Here is a 26,936-nt window from a genome sequence, read left to right as displayed (position 1 = left end):
GGTGCAACTGAGCGGTTTGTGTCAAGTCCAGAGGAGGTGATGGACACAATAGATGAAGGCAAAAACAACAGACATGTGGCTGTAACAAGTGAGTTCAATGATTACTATTCTCAACATAATTCTAGGCTTGAAGTCATACTGTATTCCCTTTATGTGGGCTCAAAATACTGGGTGCATATGCAGATTGGTGCAGGTAAAATTGTGGATGTGCAGGTATTTCTGATGTCTACCTGCACCTAACCTGCACTGGTCCATATGTACTAGGTTCATATACAAATTTAAGTGTATGTGGATTTCCATCAGCTATACAATATGATATTTTGATGGGAAAATGTTGAGTAATTTTGCTCCATGCACTGCTATACTGGGGCAAATTCTGTGTAGAAAAATAGGCGAAGCCAGGGCGGTATGTACTTGTCAGAACAGTGCTTTTACTTGCCCTGGGCAAGTAGGCAAGTGGACTTGTCCAACCCTGCTATAATACCCCACGTTGTGTTCCCCGTGCAGACATGAACGAGCACAGCTCCCGCAGCCACAGTATCTTCCTCATCCACGTCAAGCAGGAGAACCTGGAGACCGAGAAGAAGCTGCACGGAAAACTCTATCTGGTCGACTTGGCTGGCAGTGAAAAGGTTGGTGCATGCAATAATGGCAGTGTTGCTAACTGTTACACACAATAATTAAACTAAAGATGAGCTATATGAGGAAGGAATAAACAGTATGTTTGGGACCCCATTGTAGATACTGTTCCCTATAACTGTGTAGATATGTACTTTACATTTGGTAATGCATCTATAGCAGTGACACTTGTTTAGTGCAATGTGAACCAGTCAGAATTGCCCTGAGGAAGGTGACAGACACCGAAATGTCTGACTGAGTTAAACACTTGGTTGTGTAAAAAGACTCTCTTAATTCAGTGACTTACAAACTTGATGTAACTATTTACGGAAGTATGTATTTTGCCAGGGATGGAACTCATAAATTACCACCAGTTATAGGTCACTTTAGTATAGATATATACAATGTAGTAAGATAAAATCATGTACTAATCAAAAAATGAAGATTGGTTGTTAGATAGTCTCTCAACTTCTGAATAATATATATATGTTACCTTATCATTTCTGTAGGTGAGCAAGACTGGTGCTGAGGGCACTGTGCTGGATGAAGCCAAGAACATCAACAAATCTTTGTCTGCCCTGGGAAACGTTGTCTCTGCATTAGCTGAAGGAAAGGTAACGTCATCCATAATACTACATTGCTTACCTGTGTTTGTCAGTAGAAAGCTTTGAAAAAAGAAAAAGTGAGATCTGTTTATAGGTACATATCTTTAACCTTATTGATTCCCTAAGAATTGATCATATATATATATGTATATGTATATGTATATGTATATGTATATGTATATATATATATATATATATGTATATGTATATGTATATGTATATATATATATATATATATATATATATATATATATATATATATATATATATATATATATATATATATATATATATATATATATATATATATATATAAGTTATTCAATTACAGTAGGTACATGTACTTCATGAGTTTCTTTTTTTTTTTACACATCGTACATGAGCCTGAGCAGGACCAACCCCACACTACTTGTTCTCGACATAAAAAGCTATCAGCCACCAGAAAACCAACACCATAGTATATCCAGGACAAATGATACAAAAATGGAAGTTCTACTGCAGTACCAAAGTCAGCCATCAGGCAGCCCAAATTTGACCTTGACCTTCCTATACCTACCCACATACCAAATATCATCACAATCCATAAAGGTCTTCTTAACTTATGCTGATCACAAGTATGCGGAAACACACAGACACACATGCACACACATACATACAGAGCAAAAACAATACATTTTCTCGTACGTGTAGGTAACAAATAAACAATCCACTCCTGTTTCCCTCCCACAGAAAGCGTACATCCCCTATCGAGACAGCAAGATGACCAGAATCCTCCAGGAGGCGCTGGGTGGGAACTCCCGTACCACCATCATCATCTGTGCTTCCCCGTCCTCCTACAACGAGTTCGAGACCAAGTCCACCCTCATGTTCGGCCAGCGGGCCAAGACAATCAAGAACACCGTTACCGTCAACCTGGAACTGACCGCCGAGGAGTGGAGGAAAAAGTACGAGAAGGAGAAGGAAAAGAACGCAAAGCTACGCTCTTTGCTGCAGCGGTACGAGGCTGAGGTGTCCAAGTATGGGCTTGGTGAGTATGAGTATATCTATGGTGTTAACCATTGGTCATTTCTCCACCAGACATCAGCACATCCATTGTTTCTCATTTCATTTGAAGTTTACAAATATTTTAACAGAACAACATTGTAAGGCCTTTGAAAGTCGTGTTTCTGGTTTCAGTCCTGAAAAAAATAGGATTGGTAGGGAGGTATTTAATCTTTTTTTAGATCTTGGCTAAAATGTTCCAACAAATAAAGTTAACAGTGCATCCGGACTGTCTCAAAGACCCCTCCTCCTGTTTGCTTGTGGACAAATATCTCACTCCATTTACTGAAGAAAAAATTGCTCCTGAAAATGCCTTAAATGACACCTTAGAATTCTGATGGTTTGAAATTTAGATAATCAGATCAAGAATTTCATTGCCATACCAGCGATTGATTAAAAAAAAGGCTAGGGTCAGCAGGTTTTGCAAGGGTCGGAACTGGAAACACAACATTTTTTCCCTGGGCTAAGCTTTTACCGGTAAAATTTGTAAAAAAAGAAAATGTTGCAGTTATCACACCAAATTCAATGCTCATCCACATCAATAATTTATCACCAATTTTCACATATCTCACATTGTCAGAAAGGCATATATTTTCTTCCTCCTTGCTCTTCCTCTCCACTTTCTTCCTGTTCTATTCTTTCCTGCTCAAAATGTCATATTCACCTCAAATTTCTCTTTCTGACTCAAGAAACCTTAGATCTTACTGATCCTGCCCTTCTAGACAGTAAGTTCTTCCTTTACCACATAATGTACCCTGTGATGTGTTTGTAAATGTTTGATGCTGAATTATGCTATTCATGGAATACACTTTGTCCTTTTCTGTGCTTTTTCAAACTTTCTTTGTTATATTCACTATAGTTTGAATATTTGTCTTTTAGTCTAGACTATGCTATGATTTCGTGACAGACATAACTCTTATTTCTTGGCATGCCACTATGTTTGAATATTGATTTGGAATTTGCTTAAAATATAGTTCTGTTGTGGTAATAGATGTCCTATTTGTTTGCATGCTACACAAACACCATACTCTAACAACCCACCTCCTTTTAACAGACTCAAGTCATCTCTCCTATTATACCACCACATTCACACCCAACAGTCAAATCTAGCCAATCCTTTTCTTTCAGGAAGATATTTTGAAAAAAAAATGCATAGTTTTCTGCAGAATCAAATTTATTTGGTGACCAAACTCACTACATTAAACATAACAATACATGATGATCATATTCTTATCACCAACCAGAAAGACAGTGTGTCAAACTACAATTCAGTAGCTGTGTGTGTGTGTTTGGGGTGTTAGATTCCCATGTCTTAACTCAACTAGCCATTCTCTCTCTATCTTTCTACTTGCTCTTTGCAACCCTCCCTGCCTCCGCATGCAGCACAATGTAAGTCCCCAGGAAGTCTTCAGAACTTATCCCATACTACTATTCTGCCTAACTCCTCTTACTGTGTGCTAGTAGATCCTCTCTAGTGTCTCTTTGAGCACTCAGGAAGTTATGTATCATATTACACAGATTTCATTTAAGTCTAGATACATAAATTATGATAAATGTACAGAGCACAGCATGATGAATTATTTAGTATGATTCCAGATGTCTATAGACATCTTCAATGCAGCAATTAATATTATTGCTATGTTACATTGCAACATTTCACATTTTTACTTAATTTCAGACCTTACAGTGTAGAAATCTATTTTTCCTAATCTTAAGAAACAAATTGTCGAAGTCACTCATGGTTATGAACAAATAATTGCAAAAAATATTGGAAAACGATGCTAATGTCATAGAATGCCAAAATCAATTCAAAAAGAAGACAATGTAAGGAAATGAAAATGAAGAGTTTATTATTCACCGTACCTTTCATGACCACGGAGATTTCATAATGAAAGCAACTTTTTTCTGCCAAACTTTTTTATTCTAATGCATCAGCTTTGGGGTTCCCATAGGATGTCACCCATATACTAAAATCAACATGGCCTAACGGCTCTTTTAAATCCAGAGATCCTGATAGAAAAGATAATGTTCGTCCCTCACAAATGTCTCCCCATTCCCGACACCCCAGGTGATGCTGTCCCAGTGGACGTACTGAAGGGCATTCTGGCTGACAAGTCCGCCGTGGTGGACAACACCCCCGCCCCGCCCACCATCGAGGCCGTCAACAACAACGCCAACGTCCAGGCGGTGGCCGTGAGCGATGAAGAGATGCGCAAGTTTGAGGAGGAGAGAACTCAGCTCTACCTGCAGCTGGATGAGAAGGTGAACATGATAAACTTTTCAAAATGCAAAATATTGTTGATGGAATAAAAGCCTATAGAATACCAAAGCAGGGGTATATGGTTATAACATACTGGAATTCAGAATTGAAGACCAGGTTGAAATGTTGAGAAAGATATGAAGATTGTTTGTATACCCAATTATTAATCTTTAAAAAAAAAAAAGAAAAGAAAAATATATGATGACTGAAAACTTTTAATTTAATTTAACTTAACTGGCAAATATTAAGGCAAATATTACTTGCTGTTGACCCTTAGCATCTAAAGCTAAAATTATGAATTGTAAGTTCTGACTAATAAGCTGAGGTAACTTAAAATGTTTCTGTTTCCAGGACAACGAGATTAGCCAGCAGAGTGTGATGGTGGAGAAGTTGAACTGCCAGATGATGGAACAGAACGAGCTGCTCAACCAGACTCGGCGGGACTTTGAGACCCTCCAGGTCAGTAACAAGGGGCTAGTCAACTGTTGGTGGTGTGTGTTTAAACTCTCTCCCGATGCTGAGTGTTAAGCAGAGAAAGCAGTATGACCATTTTTAAAGTCTTTGATATGACTCGGCCGGGGATCAAAATCATGACCTACTGAATGCAAGGTGACCGCTACCAACTTGACCATTATACTGGTGGGTGGATGCAGAAAGTCTTATTTGTACAGTATTAGAGGCTCTTGCATTACTTAAGATTCTGCTGTTGCTGATAAAAAAAGATTCTGTTGTACCAACAGCTGGAGATGAACCGGCTGCAGTCTGAGAACGATGCAGCTAAGGAGGAAGTGAAGGAGGTTCTCCAGGCCCTTGAGGAGCTGGCTGTCAACTACGACCAGAAGTCTCAGGAGGTGGAGGAGAAGATGAAGGAGAACGAACAGCTGAACGACGAACTCAGCCAAAAACAGGTGACTGAGAGATGTACAAGAAGAGCTAAGCCCACTTAATCGATCTTCCAAAAAAGGACAAGGTTCTGAATCCACTCCAAATGGCTCATATTTTGGCGATAGTCCTCGTCTTTCTAGCTGTTACAGCTTTTTATTTATCTAACAATTCAGAGTTCAAAATTCATTGTTTGAAATATAAACCAGCCTGGTATGTAGATGCCATGGCTCCTGTTATAGCTTTTGGGTTATCAGATGCCTAGGTCAGTTTTTCAAATTGTTTTCTGAAAAATTCCAAGTACCAACAAATCGAATATTTGTATTGTCATAGGCAAAATTAGAGCTTTCTGTGAAATCTTTTCTTCTGGGTGAAAATCTAGATGGTTCTTGATTGTTTGGAAAGTTTTGTTAATTTCAACTTATAGGAAAACTGCATGTACAAATGGTACACCCCGTATAAACAATAAAAAATCTAACCCTGGTATTTGTTTCTCACCATGTTGTAGACCTCTCTACGGAGTACTGAAGGGGAACTACAGACCATCAAGGAGGTCCAGACCCACCAGCGCAAGCGGGTCAGTGAGATGATGGTCAGTCTGCTGAAAGACCTGGGTGAGATCGGGCTGACTCTCGGCACCAAACCCGCAGATACAAATGTAAGGATGTCAACAAATGTTTACAAGGTTATATACAGGGTTCCCATAGCAAAACAAAACAAAATGGGGCAATGTTGCTAGAATCGTTTTGGAGGTTGTGAGAACATTTTTAAAAACAAGATTGTGGAATTAGAAATATGTGGGAGGGGTACTTTTTTTCATTGCTGTCATGTCTTCACTTTTAGCTAATTCCATCTCCTTTTTACCTTTTTTATATCATTGATTAAAGATCCAGCCAGGAATATTTACAGAGGTAAGATTAAAGTAAACTGGTCTCTGTTCATTCATGCATGTGCCTTGAAGCACTAGAAAGTTAATTTTGAAAACTCCAAAAACTGAAATGAATATCAAGTATTTTGTGCCATGTCTGCATAGATGTACTATGAGAGGACTGAGTGAATGAACAGTGAAGCTGACTGTTGACTTGATTTCTTTTTTCCATTAGAACACATCTGGGGAGGTGAATGGGAAGATTGAAGAAGAGTTCACCATGGCTCGGCTCTTTGTCAGCAAGATGAAGTCTGAGGTGAAGGCACTGGCAACGAGATGTCAGACCCTGGAGACCACCAACATTGACTGTAACAAGAAGATGGATGAGAATGAGAAGGAACTGGGTCAATGCAGGATGCTCATTCAACAGGTAAGGGACAAGGGGTGGAAAGGTTTTTTTTACGATCAAGGCAATAAACTAATTCCAATTAACATCAAGCTGTGATAAGATGGATATGTGGTGATGTTCCAGCATTTCTTGTTGTTGTCTTGTAGCATGAGGTGAAGATGAGGAGTCTGATGGAGTCCATGAAGGACGTCGAGCACAAGAAGCGTTCCCTGGAGGAGTCCGTGGATTCCTTGAACGAAGAACTGGCCGAGCTGCACTCACAGGGTAGGGCACACAGTCAAGTCTTCAAGTATAGCAGCTTCAGCAGGAAAACTATTTTGTCAAAGCTATGATCGTTGGGTTGTGTGGTGTAATAGCAGAGTGTTCAGCTCAGAACCGAGAGGTCCCAGGTCCAATTCCTGCCGTTGGGAAAGGCACTTTACGCAACTTTCATCACTTCACTCAGGTGTAAGTGAGTATCTAGCTGCGGAGAACCACACTCCACGCTTGTTAAAGAACCCAAAATAATTATTCAAAAGAGTAGGGGTCCTTCGTTGTGTAAGTGGTGCAAACATTACAGTCGTATGGCCTTACCTTAGGTTGTTTCAATTGACTGCAAAAGCTACTGCTACTAGTTTGTTGAAACAAAAGAGAAAGCCAGTCTATTTGTAGTCTGTTTCAGGGATACTTGACAGTACAACACAAGAAAAGAAAAGATATCCATTCCAACTGGGAAAATAAATGTACACATTTATGATTGCAGCATTATTAAATTTGAACTATTTGTATTGTGTGTACAGAGGAATTACGTGTCGCTGCCCTTCGTGACAAGGAGGAGAAACACGCAGAGAAGATCGAGAGCACCCTTCAGATGAAGGTTAGAGGTTAAAGCTGTTGTTATACCGGATAACTGCAAGGGCACTGACAATAGATGGAAGAAGATTAATGATGAAGATGGAAGGATTTCTGTAAATAATAGTATTCTTTGAGTAAAGTTACTCGTCTTTCTTTGGAGTACCATACTTTATCTGAAAGGTTGTGAAAAGAAGCTCCTAGACTTGTTTCGCCACAGTGCCCACACACTTAGATATAGTGACTGTAAATGTCAGTTTGTACTTCAGCCCCATGTACTTCTTGCCATTGGAAGTTTGAAATGTTGGTTGCTAACTGGTGTCCCTGTGCACTCAGTCAACCCTGGAGAAGCAGATTGAGAGCCACCGTGAAGCACACCAGAAACAGGTGGCACGGCTTAGGGATGAGATCGAACAAAAACAGGGACACATCGACCAACTCAGAGAGTAAGTACTGGAAAACCCATCCTGACAAGATGTTATACTTCCAAATACATTCATCTTTGTTTCAAATGACCTGTTTTGCAAAAAAAAAACATGGTCTTGGATAGTGACCTTTGAAAAGCACTATGCTGTAGGTTGTTGTTTTTTCTGTTTGCAGCATATTGGAGTGTGTACAAATGTGAACTAACTTCTCTCCTCCCCTACTCCAGCCAAAACCAGAAGATGATTCTGGAGCATGAGAAGCTGCAGAGTGACTATGAGAAGCTGAAGGAGGAAGAGGCTGAGAAGTCCAGGAAACTGGCCGAGCTCACGTGAGTAAAAAACAGAATCACAGCATTAATTTCCCTAGGCCATATTCTGTGTTTAGAGATTTGTGAAACTTTTCAACAGTTGATAATTTAGGTCATTTTTTACTGATCTGTTTTGTACCTTTCCTGTCCCCCCAGCCTGCAGACAGACCGGCGCCAGCAGGCCCAGGCTGATCTGAAAGGTTTGGAGGAGACTGTGGCTAAGGAACTGCAGACCCTCCACAACCTGCGCAAGCTGTTTGTTCAAGACCTCCAACAGCGTGTTAAAAGAGTAAGCTCTTCCTGCTCTTGGAAGAATTTAACTAAGACGTAGCTAGTTGGTAAACTGGTGTTGTAATGCTTTTTGGTGCATAATGCATATGAAGGCTACTTGTGTGCAAGTCTACAGATTTATAATCTAATCAACATGGCCTAAGCTAACATTCATATCTACATGTATCTGTGGATTACACTTAAATTATTGACTCTGCATATCTGATTAAATGATTGCAGAAAAGTGTCTGATGACAAAATATTCTTTCTTTTCAGTCCCAAAACAACGAAGATGATGACACTGGAGCCAGCGCTGCCCAGAAACAGAAAATATCCTTTCTTGAGAACAACCTGGACCAGCTTACAAAAGTTCATAAGCAGGTATGGAGATTTTCAATTCTAACTCATTCATGATGTTTCAACTTATGATATGCAAGAATGTACTTAGATAACTTATTGTCCTGAACTAGAATTTTGCAGCAAAGTTTTCTTATCATTATTCATTTCATCATTAAAGGAAATTAAGAACAAGAATTTCTTTTATGTTTTTGAACAACCCTTTCTCTGCTAACCCTTCATGCAGCTGTGCACCATTTTCTGTGCCTTCTCATCTTATCTTGACAAACTCATGTTGTACATCAAACTGCTGTTCATCTATAACTTGTTTCTGTCTTGATGCTGTTACACCATTCTCCAATATCATTAGGCCTAGGAAAAAATGTTGTGTTTCCAGTTTTTCGACCGACCCTAGCAAAAACCCGCCGCCACCCTAGCCTTTTTTTATCAAGTGCTGGTAAGGCGTGTAAAATTTTTGATATCTTAATTTCTGAAACGTCATTTAATGCATTAAGCAAATTGGTGAAATATTTGTCCACAAGCAAACAGGTGGAAGGTCCTTAAGACAGCCCTGATGCATTGTTAAACTTTATTTGTTGGACCATTTCAGCCAAAATCTGAAAAACAGAAGAAAATCCCTACCTACCGACCCTCACGTTTTTTCATCAACAAAACGGGAAACACAACATTAGTTTTCCTAGGCCTTACATGCCATGCAGCTGCCATACTGTTTTTATGTCTTGTCTGTCATATTCAGATTAATTTCAGTTGGTGCATTGTACTGTCAAGGCCAACTTTGTACTTAAACTTTCTTTAGCATTGGTGGTCCTGCAGTGAAAAGCTCTTGCTATTTGCACCAAAACCTTAAAGCATGACATTGTCATTGCAAGCATACTTTTGCAATCACCAAGAAATTTCTATAAACCATCCGAAATATGGCTTTAAAATTGATATAACATGCAAGTAGAAATTGTTTTTATCTTGTAGATGAAAGAACACATTGTGTGATAATTTCATCTCGTTTCCCTCCATGGGCTAATTAATTAAGAAAAAGAATCCGGAAAGAAATTTCTTGCTTCCACTTCCAAGTTATTATAATTTAGAGAACAACATGCCTCTGGTAGTCATATTTGGTTTTATATGTTGCTGAAACTAGAAAAAGCCTGACTGTCATTCTCCATTCTTCTTCTTTCCACCCTGCCTCCCTCCGTAAGTTCGGGCCCCTCGAGGAGGCGTGTCAGTCGGAATGTGTACTGTTCGAGCCCTTTCTTAACTGCTTTCACTGCAGGCTTTCCAATGCTACTAGAAAGGTACATGTGAGTTCTCATGTGCCTACCTGTGTTGTGTCCAGTGTGCACTCCCATTGTAGCCAATCTGTGCCTTGCTTACAGATGCTGTCAAGGCCTTGGAAAAAAATGTTGTGTTTTCCATCCTATCCTAGAAAAAACTGCCCACCCTAGTCTTTTTTCTGTGGACATAGATTTTTAAGCTAACTTACCTTTTCTATATACTGACCCTAATTTTTTCAGAACTGAAACAGGAAACACAACATTTTTTTCTTAGGCCCAACACAAACGATATGCTTTGGACATTGCTTGTTGCAATGAACTGTCAGCCATTTGTAACATGCTTCCTGTGATAGATTGTTCACAAGAAGTGGCATTTAATGATTGATGTAAAAGGTGCACGGCCTGAACAAGCATGCAGTGCTGCATGTAGGGTGTTAATGTTTGCCTGCTGGATGGAATCCATCACAAAACATCATTCATGTTTGCAATACTTCTATAGTGACAGTCACCTTTTTTTCCTCAACAGTGCAGAAAGTCAAATATGTCCTTTTTCTTTTGATTCCTGCATTAATGTGTCACATAGAACACAAGAAAAAAATTTTTCACACTTGAAATTGACAATAACAGTTCAAAATTGAAGTTCCATCATAATTATTATTTGAAGCCATGATGTGCTCAATACTAGAAGAAGAAAAAACAGACTTTTTAAAAGGTTTTTCTCTCTGTTCTTGGAAGTTCAAATTGATGAAAAGAGATACAGGAGTTGAAAATTGAATTTCCACTCCATACAGTATAACAATTAACATATCATATTTTAAACCATGATGTGCTCAATACTAGAAAAAAAAACAAGCTTTTCAAAAATGTTGTTTGTCTGTCTGTTCCTTCTGTAGTTGGTCCGTGATAATGCAGATCTCCGTTGTGAGCTTCCAAAGCTGGAGAAACGTCTTCGGGCTACGGCTGAGCGAGTTAAGTCCCTGGAGGCTGCACTAAAGGACGCCAAGGAGGGCGCCATGAGGGACAGGAAGAGGTGAGAGCTCAGGACACATCAGTGTTCTAGCCAGCCTGAATTTTTTCCCGTCATTGTTTGATGTACGTTTTTGTAACATCATGTCGAGCACTGAATCTATCTTAAAGATCTCAACTTGGGAATTTTTTTCAGAGAGTCGTTTTGATTCAAAGATATAACATGGTAGAGAAATGTTACAGCAATCCTGATTTCATTCCTTTGGTACAGATACCAGCATGAGGTGGACCGTATCAAGGACGCTGTGCGCCAGAGGAACATGGCCCGTAGGGGACACGGTGGGGCCCAAGTTGGTGAGTACAGCCTAGAGCTGTGTACCTAAACAAATTTTAGGTACAGGTACAGGTACAGGTACACAGGTTTAGGTACAGGTCCGGACCTGAACCTGTACCTGAACAATTCGACCAATTTATATGCTCTTCTGAACTCCTTCAATAACAAAAAACATAAATAAACTTGATAGTTAAGGTTTATTCTTTGTTTATGGCGAATGCTCAGATAAAATATAGGCAAAACTAAGATGTTTTTGTTTTCATGAACACACTGTCCTTACACAGGGACCCATTGTTAACCAGCTATTTAAACATTTGAGGTCACAAATAGGCATAAAATTAGTGTGAAATTGTTTAGGTACAGTACCGGTACTGAGGGATTAGGTATTTTGGACCTGTACCTAATCAATTTTTCCGGTACAGTATCGGTACTGCGTACCGGTACACAGCTCTAGTACAGCCTGTCCTTTATTCCTCTGTTGCATTCTTCATTCCATACAGTAAAGTTATACAGAGAAAAATGTTTGCTAACACAGAATTTCTCCTCACTTAGCAGTTTTATAAGTGTTCTTTTCAAAGATTGGCTCTGAAATGGCTACAAAATGTTTGTCTCAACCTTGCTAATCACCAGGGTCGCATCTTCACAATCTGTTGGCCGGCAAAATTATGTCTTACATTTCCCTGATACGTAGTAGATGAATATGTCCAAGCAAGTATCCCTCTTGCGATTTCTGAAGAGCCTGACTTTGGCTGGTTATGAGTGTTTTGTTCAAAGATTGGTGTACAAAGCAATTGTTAATTGTTCTTTTCTCATTTTTAGCTAAGCCCATCCGACCAGGGCAGCCCATAGGAGCAGGGATCCGTGGGGGCGGCGGCAGCCCAGGGATGTCCAACGGCCCCAGCATCCGCGGCGGCGGCGGATTGTCGCCTTCTCGTGAGCAGAACCCGTAAGTTCTTTCACGTCTTCTTCCAAGAAGGATCAGGTTTTCACCTGATTCCAACATTCTGATCCAACAAGATCTGCAGATTTGCCACTGTGAACCATACAATTTAGATGTTTAGCATGCAAATAAATTATTTAAAATTGTGTCTGTACTGTAGGCCTTAATTAAAGAGACTGAGTTCTTTTTAGAAATCTAAGGAGAATGAACATGTCATGTTGAATCACATTTTACTTTCAGAAACATCATCAACTCTCCCACCTCGCCTCGTGGGGATGCCGAATCTTCTCGCAAACTGCCCAACGTTCCCGTAGCTCTGCCCAACAGAGGAGGTAAGATAGCATCTATAATACTGTTTTGGTAAGCACAGAAAGTACTCTGTTGAAAAGACTTTGCTGGTGTGAAATAGGACAGGTCTACCTTCAAATGTCAGTAGTCTTCTTTCAAACATTGATTATTTGATACATTTAAGCAATGAAAATTGTGGATTTGAATACAATTGTGCACTTTCTTTAGGGGCTAGTAAAACACTCAATGTCTTTACTTCCTTTCTCTCTCCTCTTTCCCCTGTACACACTAGAAACTGGTAAGCACAACTGTTGTCTTCACATGGTGTCATGCGTGGTGTTATGATACCCAAACATACTAATACTATGAGTATTGTGAGTACTGTGATAATAGAAAATGGTTTGATATACAGAATAGAATTGACTGCATGTAAAAGACTGTGGATGTTTTATTTCATCTTTCCTTAAAAAAGATAATTTACTTTCACAGAGAAAAGCAAAGTATTTCAGTCAATGCCTGTTGCTTGGTTTGAGCATCTACATTGTAAGAGCTTCTAATTCCTTGGAGATGAAAGAAAACTTTTGGCATGAATCATTCTACATATAGAGTGAAATAGGAAAGACATTCACCCTTTGCAAGCTTAGATGTTGGTTGTTCCTTTACCCTTTAGGTGTGAGGATGTCAGATGCTGCTGACTTCAAGGACGCCATGCGGTCTTCCCGGGCCCGCAAACTGCCCACTGGTGGGCCGGGCGTGCCCGCTGTGCAGGTGGTTCCCAGAAGTGAGTACAGGTCCTAATTTTGCAGTCACTTCTCTTTAGCTAAGGAATGCCAACTGTTAGGCTAAGCATGATTAAAGTAGTGTCAAACATACAGTGTAAAACTTTGTCATCACTGCAAAGTACGTCTACGATTGCAGCCATCAAAACTGATATCATTTAATAGCTTGTTTGCCCATGATAGTCTTCTTTAGTCTTGAGCAGTTTGAAAATTTTGCATGATTTTCAAATCACTGCATTGTACAATATCAACAGCAATTGTGCACTGTGTTAATTGCTGGAGTTTGTTACTAATGACAATGCTTTTTTTGTCCTGTTCACCACCATGCTTGCCTGGGATAAAGGTACAACAGTGAAGGAAAGGTACAATCCTACACACTCAGCTGTATTCTGCACACTAACCGTACATCTTTCCTACATGCAGAAGATTTGTTTTCTTGTAGGACTTTTGCATGTCAGTGTTTTATAGGTTGTAGTGAACGTTGCATGGAAAGAGTTTCTTTTTGCATGCTCTGTACTAACCAACTTCAGTTTTCCTCGATAGATGCTTCTCTTTGTTGAATGATTTAAAACTAGCTGTGTATGTATTACATGAACTAGTTGGTTTGAAATGACAGTAATTCTATTTTTTTTTATCAGAGAGGGCAAGCATCCAGACAAAAATCTTGGGTTAGAAATATATAATCATCCAAAGGACTATCAACAGCCACTCTAAACCCCATGATTTGCCTCTCAAAATTTGGGAAATTATGTTTTTAAGGGTTCAAAAAAATTTTCCCCTGTACTCTCCTAGATTGTGACCCTGCAAGCGTCTAATAGTATGTTTTTCCATAGCACACATATTATTTTATGATACTATTCACAGACTTTAACCAAATATCTTTTTTCCATTTACAGCCAGTGAATCTTCAGAAGCCAAGAGTTAAAAATGTTTTCCACACCATCATTACTACTCAACAACCATGGTCACCGCAACACCCCACGAAGGAAGAGACTACTTGAAGAATAAGTTCCCATCCTTAGACGTCTTTAATTTATCCTTATTTAGTTAAGGATAAAAACAGTAACATAAAGTAGTTTGGGATGCTTATGACCAAAAAGAATCAAACAAGCTATGACGAGATCTTTAAAACAAAAAGCAGGTGGGAAAGCACAAAGGTAAGATAGGAATAACCAAAGTTACAAGATTTCACAATGGCCCACAACATATGCACTGTAGAACTCTATAAAGAGGTTCTTGGAAAATCCCTTCCAAAAGTGTAAGATAAGATAATGACTGCAAAATTGACTTGCAAGTTAGTGTAAATCCTAAATGAACTGGAGAAGTGTAACAGAAACTGTTGCTTGTAATGAATTCATGTCACGTAGGGCCGCTTGTTTGTACTTCTCCTTCTGTAGACCTTCTCAGAATGTGGTCTTGAGGTAGTGTTACTGCGTGCGAGTGAATGAGTGAATTGTAATTGCTGCCGAACACTGAAAACAAGCCACACACGCTTATAATTTGAGACCCTTGATGTACAGATGGTTATGTAAAGCTACAATCCAACCAAACACAATATGCCTAGGTTTGGTCATGATTACAATTGCTGTAAGTCAGTCCACACTGTATGTACCAGGCAAAGTGAATAGAACACATTGTTGAATGTCTTTAGGGACAACTCACAACACTTCCTGATATCAGAGTTGCTTGCTTGTGGAGATTGGAAGACACCTGCTTGATGGCTATCAAGATCATTGGAATAACCAACTGATAAAGCATGATGTAAGATAATGTTTAGCATCTGATAGTAACCGCACCGTTTTTCTTGAAGCATTGTGGGGTAACGTGTCGCATTGTGTAATACGAGCACCTCCGTAGTAAGAATTAGTAGTGGCTGTATAAAACGAAACAAATATCACAAATGAAAACTGCAGATTTGTAGCAAAAATGTTGCAGTTTGCTTCGGCAGGTCCAGAAAACGATAAACCAGAGAGACAGAGCATTTTCCAAGCACAAGTAAGAAAGGATTTAGGACACAATTGCTGTAAATAGATTCAGTGGAATATAATTGGAAATGATATGGTATCTGTGCTATATTGCTCGGCATATGACGTGTGTGTTTCAATTAAGAAGTAAGCGCTGTTGTTGTGGGAAAATAGGTCGAGGTGCAAAGTAGTTGCGAAGAAAGTTCTGTCCTTACCAAATGTATAGTATAACTGTGTGAATCTCATAGGACATAGGAACACAGACAGGCCAGCAAATGCATGTCACGTAAGTGTTTCAACCAAATTGTACTTGTCCATTACTCAAGCACAGTCCATAGTATGAGAGGAACACCGGGACAGCTAGATGCCTGTTAAAAACTAAAGCAAAACAGTTGGTTATTCCAAGAAATTGCTCGCTGCTAGCTTTGCCTGCCTTTGGTATCTGAGAAAAATGCTCTACATGTTCACCTGTGTTAAATGGTAAGGGAAAAAAAAGACGTTCAAATTGTGTGTTTGTGTGTGTGGATGTTTTACTGCAAAGAAGATCAACAATAATGCTTCATATTGATGTACATGTACAAGCTCCAAAAGAAACTATTGTGCGGACGCTTGTATACTGTTTCCCCTATTTTCCCATTTATGTAGGGTTAGGTAGTAACACATTGGTGTGTAGGGTGAAGTGCCTGCCCTGTGTAATTATGTGTAAATTTGGTCACCATAGTAGGCATTTTGACTGTATGGTATTTTAATCAAATCAGAATGGTACGTTCACCTGAGTAAGGGTTCGGAAGACTCTGCTCTGTTCCTGAAAAAAGGTTTATGTATGTATAATCAAAAAATTTTACTATTATTGTGGATAGCTTACTTTTCTGGAAGAAAAGCCTAACGTTTGATTTGATAAGGGTTGACAATGCATTTATTATCTTTATTTAGCATCTATATATATACAATGTGGATTGTAAGTTGAATTTTCATGTGATCTTCCACTGTGTGTCTCGAGGGCCCTCCAACACGCTACTGGATGATTGAATCAAGGGAAATTTGATGTTGGAGGACTTATAAATATGGCTTGAATTGTAATTTATTAGGTTGTGGATGAGAAAGCGAAACTTAGTTTTGTGTATAATGTAGCTGTCTGCATGGTTGGGCGTGATTGTGGGTTGATACACTGCACAAGTCCTGTCTATCTGTATGGTGGTTGTTGAACAAAACTGGAAACATGTTCTCTGATATCTTCACGTACTGTCAATTCCTGTACCACATATACCTTTGTTACTATTATTTGTCCAAGTAAAAGTTTGAGCACCAAGAAAAGTTCCACTTCCAAAGAAAAAGAATTAGGGCTCCTAGTTGTTACATTATGTCTCTCTTTGATTCAAAACAAAGCAGTTTAAATAGAGCCTAACAAGGTGTCTCCTTACATGATGTGAATCTCAAACACGGCCAGACAACCGTTGTACTTGGGATGGGGAGGAATGGTGTTGGGCTCTAGCTGTGTGAAAAAGGAGAGCCATACTGTACGTTCTGTTGGCAGCACAAATTCTCTTGTTAACTCCAAGTCATATTGGTCAAACTTTTAAAAAATTTGCAGAATTGTAGTGTGAAGTCTGTAAACGGGATTTTAATGTGTTACATCACAACTAACTGACCAGGATCCAAGTATTTGGCCAACCAATTTAAAACGTAAGACTGGTTATAGTAGTTCTTTGCAACGCCTTCCTGCACAGATACCCAGGACTTGTGCATTACATACAGTATGTGAAGCGATGAGGGTTAGAGATCTTGGGAGACTGGTGTGTACATGTTACTATGACAAGAAGTATTGTACCTAGTGTATGCCTGTGCATTCCATGTGTTCAATCACCATGGAACTGCTAGAAATATTTGTCCTCCAGGAAGCTTTGTGGACTGCTCAGGCCACATAACCATGGCTTTAAGTGCAGTTCCAGATTTACAGTATTCCATCGTTGGCTCCGCTCCTGAGGTGTAGCCAAAAAAGGGAGGACATGTATTGTTACTGGCTGAGGGAACCGGAAGAAGTGAGATGTGTTCTGTATATGGCATTTTCCGCAGAAGGGTTGTTGTACACTTTGTGTTGCAGGAGATGAGAGCAAATGTGGTCTTTGGGCAGTCAGCATAGCTGAGAGAGGAAAGATGCTAGGAATCCTCATGTAATTGAAGTAAAAAAAAGCTGTAATAAATTATGCATACCATGTTGCAACTGCTAGTGTAAATCTGTTTCTTTATTGTGTTTTATTGTCCTATCTGGTTGAATTAGTCGGAAGGTAAGGACATGTTGATTTGATTATATGGATAACATCGTCCAGGAACTCCAAAACTAATGCGAGCATGCAAATAAAACAAGTTGCCTTCATTATGAAATCTACGTGGCTATAAAGGTTAAACAAAGACTAGGCAGTCTGGTAAACCATTTTCTTCACATTGTTTCCTTTGGCATTGATTTTGGCATTCCACAACATTAGAATCGTTTTCAAGCATTTTGCAATTTATGGCATATTCTAGCTCATTTTACACAGCAAAACACACCTGCACTGTCCTTGGTGCTGAATGCCATCACACACAGGAGAACACACATGCCCTGTCCTTGGTGCTGAATGCCATCCACACACAGGAAAACACACCTGCCCTGTCCTTGGTGCTGAATGCCATCCACACACAGGAAAACACACATTCCCTTTCCTTGGTGCTGAATGCCATTCACACACAGGAAAACATACATTCCCTTTCCTTGGTGCTGAACGCCATCCACACACAGGAAAACACACATTCCCTTTCCTTGGTGCTGAATGCCATTCACACACAGGAAAACACACATTCCCTGTCCTTGGTGCTGAATGCCATCCACACACAGGAAAACACACATTCCCTTTCCTTGGTGCTGAATGCCATTCACACACAGGAAAACACACCTGCCCTCTCCTTGGTGCTGAACGCCATCCACACACAGGTAAACACACATTCCCTTTCCTTGGTGCTGAATGCCATTCACACACAGGAAAACACACCTGCCCTCTCCTTGGTGCTGAACGCCATCCACACACAGGTAAACACACCTGCACTGTCCTTGGTGCTGAATGCCATCCACACACAGAAAAACACATGCCCTGTCCTTGGTGCTGAATGCCATCCACACACAGGAAAATACACCTGCCCTGTCCTTGGTGCTGAACGCCATCCACACACAGGTAAACACACCTGCCCTCTCCTTGGTGCTGAACGCCATCCACACACAGGAAAACACACCTCCCCTAGTCCTTGGTGCTGAATGCCATCCACACAGGAAAACATTGCCTGTTCTTGGTGCTGATAAAGCACAGTCTCTTGCCAACATGATGAACTTCTTCACGGGTGTGAGCAGTGCTCTAGAACAACAACAGTTTTCTCGTTACCAAGGAAACAGATATGATTATAAACACCAGACCGACAGTCCAGAATGGCTGCCAGACGACTTATGTTTTTCTCCCTCCTGATATCTGTGTGTACTGACGGTCTGTGTAACATGGGTAGGTGTAGTTAAAACTATATCATGTAACATTCTGACGCTACAAAAGGTACATTTTCTGGTCATTTCTTTACAAAGTAAGTTACATATCAACCCTACTCGTTGCAAATTATTATTAGGGCCATTCATGAAGTGTAGGTGTCGAAATATGCCTTGTGAGTGTTTAAAAGTTGGAAACACAGCTGTCAGCCATGTTTTTTACATTCTGGTAGTTTGTGGTGGTACAACAAACTGATATATTTAGATATGTTTTATATATTGCAAAAAAATATTAATGCCTTGTTTCTCCGCGCTTGAACAGTAGAGATGTCTGACTATTGTGGATCATCTCTGAACATAACCGGGTCGGGGAAACTGGGATGGGATAAGTACAGTTCTAACACGGACTGCACGGTGGCGCTCGTGCCTTACCGTAAAGATGTGTACATCACTCTACACTTCGACCAAGTGGACATCGAAGGGGGCTTTTTCTGCTACGACAAAATCTACATTTGCGATCACAGGTATGAATAGATTTTGCTTTTCAGAATGACTAGGTTTTAATTGCATTTCATCATTTCATACTTGAAGTGTTTGAAATAGCCCAAACACAAGCTACTGCCCCTGGACATGATCATGTGTTCCCCTCACTAGACCGTGTACCCCTCACACTGCTGACCTGATGGTGTGTTCAGGCCGTACCGGGGGGTTCAAGGGCCCGACCGGCGGGACTGTGTACGTCCGGCTCCTCACCGACCATGCCGTCACCGGGTCCTTCACTCTACACTACTACCTCATCAAGGACCCGGGTAACCCAATCAACTTCAACAAAAAATTGTTAGGCCATGTTGATTTGATTTTACGAATGGTATCCGCGCTCATGACTTTTCGTCCGTTAAAAAAACGGTATTTTTCGACCATATTGTAAATCGTTCAAAGCAGCTGCAAAATGAGTAAATGTAATTGCCAAAAAATATTGGAAAAAGATTCTAATGGCGTAGAATGCCAAAGGAAAATCCAAAGGAAAAGAAGAAAATGTGAAGAAATGAAAATGAAGAGTCTATTATTCACCATACCATACTCTGTGTGCTTAGTCATTTGTTCAACCTTCTTGACTACGTAGATTTAAAAATGAAGGCAACTTTTTTTTTGTTTTTGCCAAACATTTTAATTGGCACGCTTGCATCAGTACTTAGTCTTCTAAAAACTTGGCTTCATGTTTTTGTAGCATCCAAGCACCAGTCAGATGGATCGTCACTCATGAAAGACAAAATCATCGAGGCTGCGATCGGCGTGGGCCTACTGGCTGGGTTTGTGGTTTGTTACCTGCTAGTCCGCTGGCAGCATCGGATGATCAGGGAGGGTGTCAATGACGTAGTGGAGTCTGCTTTCACGCCACCGGAACACGTGTACACGTCACCAGAACCTGTGCACGCGTCACTACAGTCATCAATGGGTCAAAATGGAGAACTAGGATCGGAGGAGGTTGGACCATCAAACAGGACTGTAGGTTCTGATGAGAACGATTCATCTGATATCAATCGTTATGACAACGTTACGTTGAGAGAAATCCCTCCACCGCCAACATACGAGGAGGTCATGGGCTCGCCCCCCTCCCACTCCACCGATGACTCCCCAGGACATGCGTCAAACGCCGGGGAACTGGGTTCATCAGGCTCAGGACAACAAAATATGGATAAAGAACGCGTTACATCGAAATAAAACGTATCCGTGGCGATTATGACAGAAACTGGCACAACTGGTTTGACATTACGATTTAATATAGACAGCAAATTTGTCTGCTCATCATTTTGGCTTGATTTATCTTAAATGCATTGGGAGTTCTGAACTACACTTAACTGGTATTGTGAATAATGCCTGGTAATACATGTCACTGTGATTTCTTATAAATGAAACAGATTGAATGCTGAATTATTTCCAGCAGTAGTTGTATCTCCTTTAATGACAGACGGTGTAACGTTTGGCCAGCAAAACTCCCCCTGGGATCAACTGCCCCGTAGCGGTAATCTAGATAGGCGGGCCAAGGGCTCTTGGCTGCCGAAGGAAAACGGCTAACGGCCCGAGACTATTCTGGCACCCAGGGTACCACTGTAGAGTAATAGTAACGTTGTAAACCGCATGTTCCATGTTTACTTAAAAACATAAGAATATCGCACTTTTTATCAGATTTGACCTGTAGGAAGTCACGTAATTTTAAAAACAAAACTCCAACTCCTTAAGATACACAGAGAAACAAGCTCTTTAATATCAACAGTACTTAGTATGTCGTATATCGAACCCGGCACTATGCAATCTGGGAATTGTTACTCCCAGGCGCTATGCATCCTGGGAATGGGAAAATGGGGAATACATGATTTACTCGGTCTGTGCTCAGCAAGGCTGTCTCCCCGGATACGGGTACCGGTTAAAACAGTAGGCGGCCTCCCGGTCACACTCACACGCGTCCCGGGCCACGGTTCCAAAGTCGTCATCTGTTTAATACAGCAAAGAACAAGAAATATGAGATTCCAAACCTCCAGTTAGTAAGTGTATCATGCATAATGTCCACAACGACTGATGACATATCATATCAAAAGATATGAGTACGAAAAGACGTACCACATGTAGCGAGTCCACCGTCCTCCGGAGTCCAGTGGTAGTTGACCAGGTGAGCCATACCGAGGCCGTCATTAGGGTCCACCACGGTGTAACACGCGTCGTGAACCTCACAGCATCTGACGCGCGCGGGAAAGATAGAGGGAAAATTTTTGTTGCAGCTCATAACAATGTTTTGAAAACAAATCCATAATGATCTGATATATCTGATATTTCATGATTTTGTGTTTTAGTATGCTTCATCATATATTATTGGCTTCTACTTCTCCATGTCTCTCTTTCTCTCTAGCTCTCCCTCTCTCTCTATTTCTCTCTCTCTCTCTTTCTCTCGGTGTGTGTGTCTATACATTTGTGTGTGTGTGTGTCTATGTGTATATATACACATATACATATATATACAGCTTACGTGTCGGCCATTTTCATGAAGGCGACAGTGGTCGATAAAAATATCATCCTTATGTAATATTTGTGTTGGAAAGTTTAACATTGTACTATAAAACATACCTGTCTATGTCGTCTATAGGAGTCCCCGACCCTCCGATGCCGCAGTAGCAGCCGTACTCCAGATAGTCGAACGCGCTCCGGCCGGTGACGTGAGAGATCATGACCCCGAACTGTAGAACACTCCGGACCGCCTTCCCTGCCGTCCCCTCAAAACCCAGTCCGACTGCCAAATTTGTTTATATCCGTGAATAATTCTGTCAGGTTGGTGAGCGATTGAATAGGAAAGTTCGTCCATTTATTGAAACACCGTTTGTTTTACATGGAGCGGCCTTTCGATCACCGTCTATCCTTGCGTGGCTAATACATGTATGACTGGTTTACTATGCACTGAAGCTAGGTGCTACTGGTTTACTTTGCACTGCATGGAGCTAGGTGTTACTGGTTCACTGTGTACTGGAGCGAAGTAACAATGCAACCACAAGCGTCAAATACCTAGTATGTATGTCACAATATTGTTTTACGCTTAGGACTGCATTGTTACAGCAACACCTAGCTCCAGTAACTAATCCCATTAGTACTAATATTCTAATTCTAATATTCTAATATTAATTTACTATTCGATCATTCACCAACCTGATGAAATTATTTACGGATAAACTACATATTGTTCTCAAGAAATCCAACTTACCCAACAGGACGACTGCTACCGTTGCTACCGTGACCTTCATGCTGCTAAACTCTCTAACCTTGCCTTGTGAGTTGGAGCGGACACTCGTATTCCGGCAGTGTTACTTATATACACCAGTGTTTACTTTAATTACAGACACGGATAAAAACACGCTTCCGTTTGTTTTTCCTGTCAAATAGACGTCAGCTTGAAATTGATTTCTGTTAACATTCCAGATATAGTTACTATCTCTAGGCTATAGCTACATGTAAGACTCCGCCCCCCACCACACCCCCTTAACAATAGGTCATTAAGGTTATACACTTATTGCATAACAATTGTACAGAGTACAATGCATTGCATCTACTGGTATATAACTGCAATTTCATACGGCTTTAACATAATACCTAACCAATATAAGAGTGTATGGCTTGTATGGGATGGGAATGAGCTTATATGAGATATAAGCAACTTTTCAGGGAGCAAATGCTTCATGATCACATTTTATTTTCAACTAGCGAATTTTGCTAGCAGGTGACTTACACTACCTTTGTGTTTATTTTCCATATTTTAATAACATTAGAGAAGAAACTGTGATAAACAGTAGAATAACAATATTATATGATAAAGTATTGTCCTAATGCATTGACTTAAAAAGTATTTGGCATTATGTAGCATTTTCAATGTTAATTTATACCCGCATATGCGCATTTAGCCCATCTGGGCAGGAATTTTCAATAAAGATTAGTCATTCAATAAGGGCAGCAAATCTACAGACAAAAACAAACAAAAGATACAACGAAGAAGGATGCAATACATTTTATTGTTGTATATTGTTCTTGTTGTATTGAGACTTGAGAGCTTGTTCGATTTTTTCAGAAGACATTTCACAGGTGTCTTTCTGTAGATGATTAATCCTTTCTCTGCTGGCCTGACCTCAGCAAGGCTGTCTACCCGGGTACGGGTACCTCCTGAAACAGTAGGTGACCTCCCGGTCACACTCACACGCGTCACGGGCAACTGTTCCAAAGTCATTGTCTGTCAAGTGGAGAAAAGGAAGTATTGGTGATTGATATACATGTGTTGGTAGGTAACACGTTGGAGTTACATATCATTTGTGTGCGGGGGGGGGGTGTNTCTCTGGGTGTGTCTGTATGTCTGCGTGCGTTGTCATGCTTGTTTGTTTGTGTGTGTGTGTGTGTGTGTGTGTGTGTGTGTGTGTGTGTGTGTGTGTGTGTGTTCATTTTTTTTAGTTAAACATGTAATCACCAGACGTGGTGACGACACACTCAAGTTTTTTTTCAATTTATATTAATGCCGCCACCAATACAGGGGACAAATACATGACAAAACAATACTCATTTACACCTGAGCAAAGTGAGGAAATTCGTGTAAAGTGCCTTTCCCAAGGGCACAAGATCGGTGGCATGTCAGGATCGAACCCGGGACTCTTTAGTTCCGAGTCGCGCACTCTGCCGCTACGCCACACGACCCCACTGCCGCCAGTGTGTGTGTTTGTGTGCGTGTGTGGGCTGCGTCTGTGTGTCCGTGGGTGTGTCTGTGTATGTATGTCTGCGTGCGTTTGTCATGTTTGTCTGAGTGTGTATCTGTTTCCGTGTGTGTCCAGAACGTACCACAAGTGACGTAACCTCCGACCACACCAGTCCATGAGTAGGTGACGATGTGCGCGAGACCGACTCCGTACACCGCTTCATAGCACCTGTCGTGCACCTGACAGCACCTGGGGGAGGGGAGCAGAGTTTCGTCAAAACCTGGAAGTTTTCACTAGGTAAAGCCCTGTCATACATAGCCGAATATGACCTCCTAACACTGCCGATCGCGAACTTTCCTCCAACCATGGGTTGTTATAGGTCGGGAGCAGGGTCGGCTGTTGTTGGCTGGTGTTCGGCTGCGCCAGGCGAGTGTTTCAGAATATTCGGGATTGTATGGGAGGTTGGCCCATGGTTGGCAGATGTTCCTGAGTATATTAAAGTCAGTAATGTTGGAGGCGAGTTCGGGAGCCAAATTTAACTAAAATTCAATTTTGATTGGTATCGAAATGTATATTGTAAGTGCGGTCTAAATCTGGTCAGACATACAAAAACACAGACATACAAAACACCCAGACATACACACATACAAACTCAAAAACATAACCTTCTGGCGAAGGTAATAAACTCCTGTACCTGTCTATGTCGTCTACAGGAGTGCCTGACCCTCCGATGCCGCAGTAGCAGCCGTACTCCAGGTAGTCGAACGCGCTCCGGCCGGTGACGTGAGAGATCATGGAGCCGAACTGTACCACGTTACGGGCCGCCTTCCCCGCCACCGCCTCAACACCCAGCACCACTGTTTGTTACACATGGAAAATACCATTAAAACCATAACCTTTAGCACACTGAGAACCGGGACAAACACTCCGATTCCGGAAAACATTCATCGTTTTAAATTAGATTTAACCCAATGAATTAAATATTTGCAAGTAAGTACGATATATTTGCGGGGATATTTCTCGGAACTTAACCAGAATTCTGGAAATCTGAGCCAGAATTCTTGGAACTTAGCTCACGTTCCCAAAATCCGAGCAAGAATTCTGGCAGTTACACATGGGTCTTTTTCAAATCAATCAATAAACATTCATTCAACAATATTGTTTTAGTTGGATGAAGACTTTAGAAGAGAAACATACATGTATATTTTGCATGATATCTCCATAACTATAAACAACGGCAGTGTATACTGTTGGCTAGAACTCCAACTTACCCAGAAAAATAGTGGCTGCAAGGATGACCTTCATTTTGCCTGCTATAACCTTGGCTGGAGTATAGGCTGTGCTGCAGTAGTCACTCCAGCTCAATGACGAGTTAACTCGTACGACATGGTCGTTTATATACCATTATTGACCAGTCTTACGGACACAGGAAACGTTAGCTTTACATTTGTCATTAGGCCATGTTGATTTTCATTATTTGGATGACATCCTCTGGGAACCCCAAAACTGATACAAGCGTGCGAATAAAAAAGTTTGCCAAAAAGTTGCCTTTGTTATTAATTCTACGTGGCATGAATGTTGAACAAGTGAATACAGTATGGTCGAAACCTTTTTTTTGGGAATGGACTAAAATTCATACGCGCGAGGATGTCATCCATATAATTTAATCAACATGGCCTTAATGTCGGACGGACGGTATTAAAGTATTGCAAAGGGCACATGGAATAAAGTTGAAGGTCAGTGGACTGGTTCTTAATCATATTCAATTTTTTTAAAAGCCAACAAACAGAAATCTACCCTCAGGAGCAAATCAACTACATGTGTTGGAAGTTGAAGTAAAATCCCAACAGAAATAGTTTGACACAGGATAGGTTTAAGGTTGGGCCATAGCTGGGAACTGGTTGGCTGGTGGTTGGGAGTAGGTCAGCAGTGGTCAGTGCGAGGTTGGCAGTCAAATTTGACTCCCATTTAACTCAAATTTTATTCGATCCGACAAAAATGTAGGCGTGGCCTAAATCTGGTCACACTGCTCCTACATGTAACCTACCGTCAACCTTGGTTTGTTGGTGGTCGGGGGAATGTGTGACAGGGGCTACAGAGTTAGCCTCCGTAGCAGGCTTATAGAACTGGGGGTGTGGTGGACTTCGGCTGTTTTCTGATTAGCCCGAAAAACGGGTCTAATTCAACCAGGCCGGCTATGTTGTCTATATGCAATCAGAAAATAGCACATAAAAGCTCCCAAACACCATGAAGACCCTTAAACCCCCAGTTTTTGGCATGCTATGGAGGCTACTTCAGAGTCGAGAGGTTCGAAGTCCGTCTCAATATCAACACGCCATAGTAAGAGCGCCGGAAAATACCAGCTGTGCTGTTATCGGGCCTGGGTTCCGAAATAGCCTAAAGCAGGAAGGAAGATAATTATTAAAAGCTGATGGCGGCAAAACGTAAATCTTCTTGTGACCTTAGTAACAGGGGTGGGCCAAAAATAATTGGAGTCGTTTAATCTTTAGACTGGTAAATTTCTTATTCTATTTTTTAATGTGGAGTTGTGTGTATACGCACACAGACACACACAAACACACACACACACACACACACACACACACACACACACACACACACACACACACACACACACACACACAGACACACACACACACACACACACACACACACACACATATATATATATATATATGTATATACATATGTAATGCTAAAAAATGGGGACCCATATGTGAGAGATGATTTCAGTACAAACTTGTTTAAATGTGTTAAAAACAACATGAAGACATCATTGTA

At 40.7% G+C, this 26,936-nt stretch overlaps 4 protein-coding genes across 8 annotated transcripts in view; 2 read left to right on the top strand and 2 right to left on the bottom strand.

The window, feature by feature from the left end:
- Positions 1–17,634, top strand: part of LOC109474537 (kinesin heavy chain-like) — a 35,397-nt gene extending 17,763 nt beyond the window's left edge. For 2 of the 5 annotated variants that reach the window (XM_019774859.1, XM_019774860.1), the window contains exons 7-28: positions 1–88; positions 508–632; positions 1,128–1,232; positions 1,953–2,250; positions 4,333–4,526; positions 4,876–4,983; positions 5,265–5,432; positions 5,915–6,064; positions 6,510–6,704; positions 6,830–6,947; positions 7,463–7,539; positions 7,851–7,960; positions 8,167–8,268; positions 8,404–8,536; positions 8,794–8,898; positions 11,036–11,172; positions 11,380–11,462; positions 12,262–12,388; positions 12,623–12,714; positions 12,963–12,968; positions 13,341–13,451; positions 14,346–17,634. In XM_019774859.1, the coding sequence (XP_019630418.1) occupies positions 1–88; positions 508–632; positions 1,128–1,232; positions 1,953–2,250; positions 4,333–4,526; positions 4,876–4,983; positions 5,265–5,432; positions 5,915–6,064; positions 6,510–6,704; positions 6,830–6,947; positions 7,463–7,539; positions 7,851–7,960; positions 8,167–8,268; positions 8,404–8,536; positions 8,794–8,898; positions 11,036–11,172; positions 11,380–11,462; positions 12,262–12,388; positions 12,623–12,714; positions 12,963–12,968; positions 13,341–13,451; positions 14,346–14,374 (2,661 nt within the window). In that variant the 3' untranslated portion in view covers positions 14,375–17,634. Of the gene's footprint in view, positions 89–507; positions 633–1,127; positions 1,233–1,952; positions 2,251–4,332; positions 4,527–4,875; positions 4,984–5,264; positions 5,433–5,914; positions 6,065–6,509; positions 6,705–6,829; positions 6,948–7,462; positions 7,540–7,850; positions 7,961–8,166; positions 8,269–8,403; positions 8,537–8,793; positions 8,899–11,035; positions 11,173–11,379; positions 11,463–12,261; positions 12,389–12,622; positions 12,715–12,962; positions 12,969–13,340; positions 13,452–13,792; positions 13,812–14,345 lie in introns of all 5 variants that reach the window. The other 3 variants (XM_019774861.1, XM_019774863.1, XM_019774862.1) reach the window with 3 other exon arrangements.
- A 1,921-nt stretch (positions 17,635–19,555) lies between these two features.
- LOC109474495 lies at positions 19,556–20,637 on the top strand (the record flags this gene model as incomplete). Its single annotated transcript, XM_019774785.1, has 2 exons — positions 19,556–19,724; positions 20,144–20,637. Coding segments are annotated over 2 exons (663 nt in total), but the record flags the coding sequence as incomplete, so codon positions are not given.
- Positions 20,638–21,198: 561 nt separating this feature from the next.
- Positions 21,199–22,734, bottom strand: LOC109474620 (acidic phospholipase A2 2-like). Its single transcript, XM_019774966.1, has 4 exons — positions 22,664–22,734; positions 22,036–22,198; positions 21,535–21,650; positions 21,199–21,407 (listed from the first exon to the last, which is right to left on the bottom strand). Exons 1-4 carry the CDS (start codon positions 22,701–22,703, stop codon positions 21,307–21,309), a joined length of 420 nt encoding a protein of 139 aa, XP_019630525.1. The 5' UTR covers positions 22,704–22,734; the 3' UTR covers positions 21,199–21,306.
- Positions 22,735–23,500: 766 nt separating this feature from the next.
- On the bottom strand, positions 23,501–25,528 carry LOC109474623 (basic phospholipase A2 PA-11-like). The gene is made up of 4 exons (XM_019774970.1): positions 25,406–25,528; positions 24,829–24,991; positions 24,277–24,383; positions 23,501–23,680 (listed from the first exon to the last, which is right to left on the bottom strand). The coding sequence occupies exons 1-4, from the start codon at positions 25,437–25,439 to the stop codon at positions 23,580–23,582; spliced, it is 405 nt and encodes a 134-aa protein (XP_019630529.1). The 5' UTR covers positions 25,440–25,528; the 3' UTR covers positions 23,501–23,579.
- Positions 25,529–26,936: the final 1,408 nt, after the last annotated feature.

This window comes from Branchiostoma belcheri, unplaced genomic scaffold (genome assembly GCF_001625305.1).
Source record: "Branchiostoma belcheri isolate BF01 breed outbred unplaced genomic scaffold, Haploidv18h27 scaffold31, whole genome shotgun sequence".
In the NCBI taxonomy this organism is placed as follows: domain Eukaryota; kingdom Metazoa; phylum Chordata; class Leptocardii; order Amphioxiformes; family Branchiostomatidae; genus Branchiostoma; species Branchiostoma belcheri.
Note: the sequence above shows the minus strand (reverse complement) of the source record. Positions and strands in the feature narration are given on the sequence as shown.

Bases quoted from the DNA above. Each gene is read 5' to 3' on its own strand.
- LOC109474623 (XM_019774970.1), bottom strand. From the start codon at position 25,439: ATGAAGGTCATCCTTGCAGCCACTATTTTTCTGG. The intron at 24,992-25,405 runs GTAAGTTGGAGT...TGTAACAAACAG, and splicing joins TGCAGCCACTATTTTTCTGG to TGGTGCTGGGTGTTGAGGCG. The intron at 23,681-24,276 runs GTACGTTCTGGA...TCCACTTGACAG, and splicing joins CGGAGGTTACGTCACTTGTG to ACAATGACTTTGGAACAGTT.
- LOC109474620 (XM_019774966.1), bottom strand. From the start codon at position 22,703: ATGAAGGTCACGGTAGCAACGGTAGCAGTCGTCCTGTTGG. The intron at 22,199-22,663 runs GTAAGTTGGATT...CAAATTTGGCAG, and splicing joins GGTAGCAGTCGTCCTGTTGG to TCGGACTGGGTTTTGAGGGG. The intron at 21,408-21,534 runs GTACGTCTTTTC...TGTATTAAACAG, and splicing joins CGGTGGACTCGCTACATGTG to ATGACGACTTTGGAACCGTG.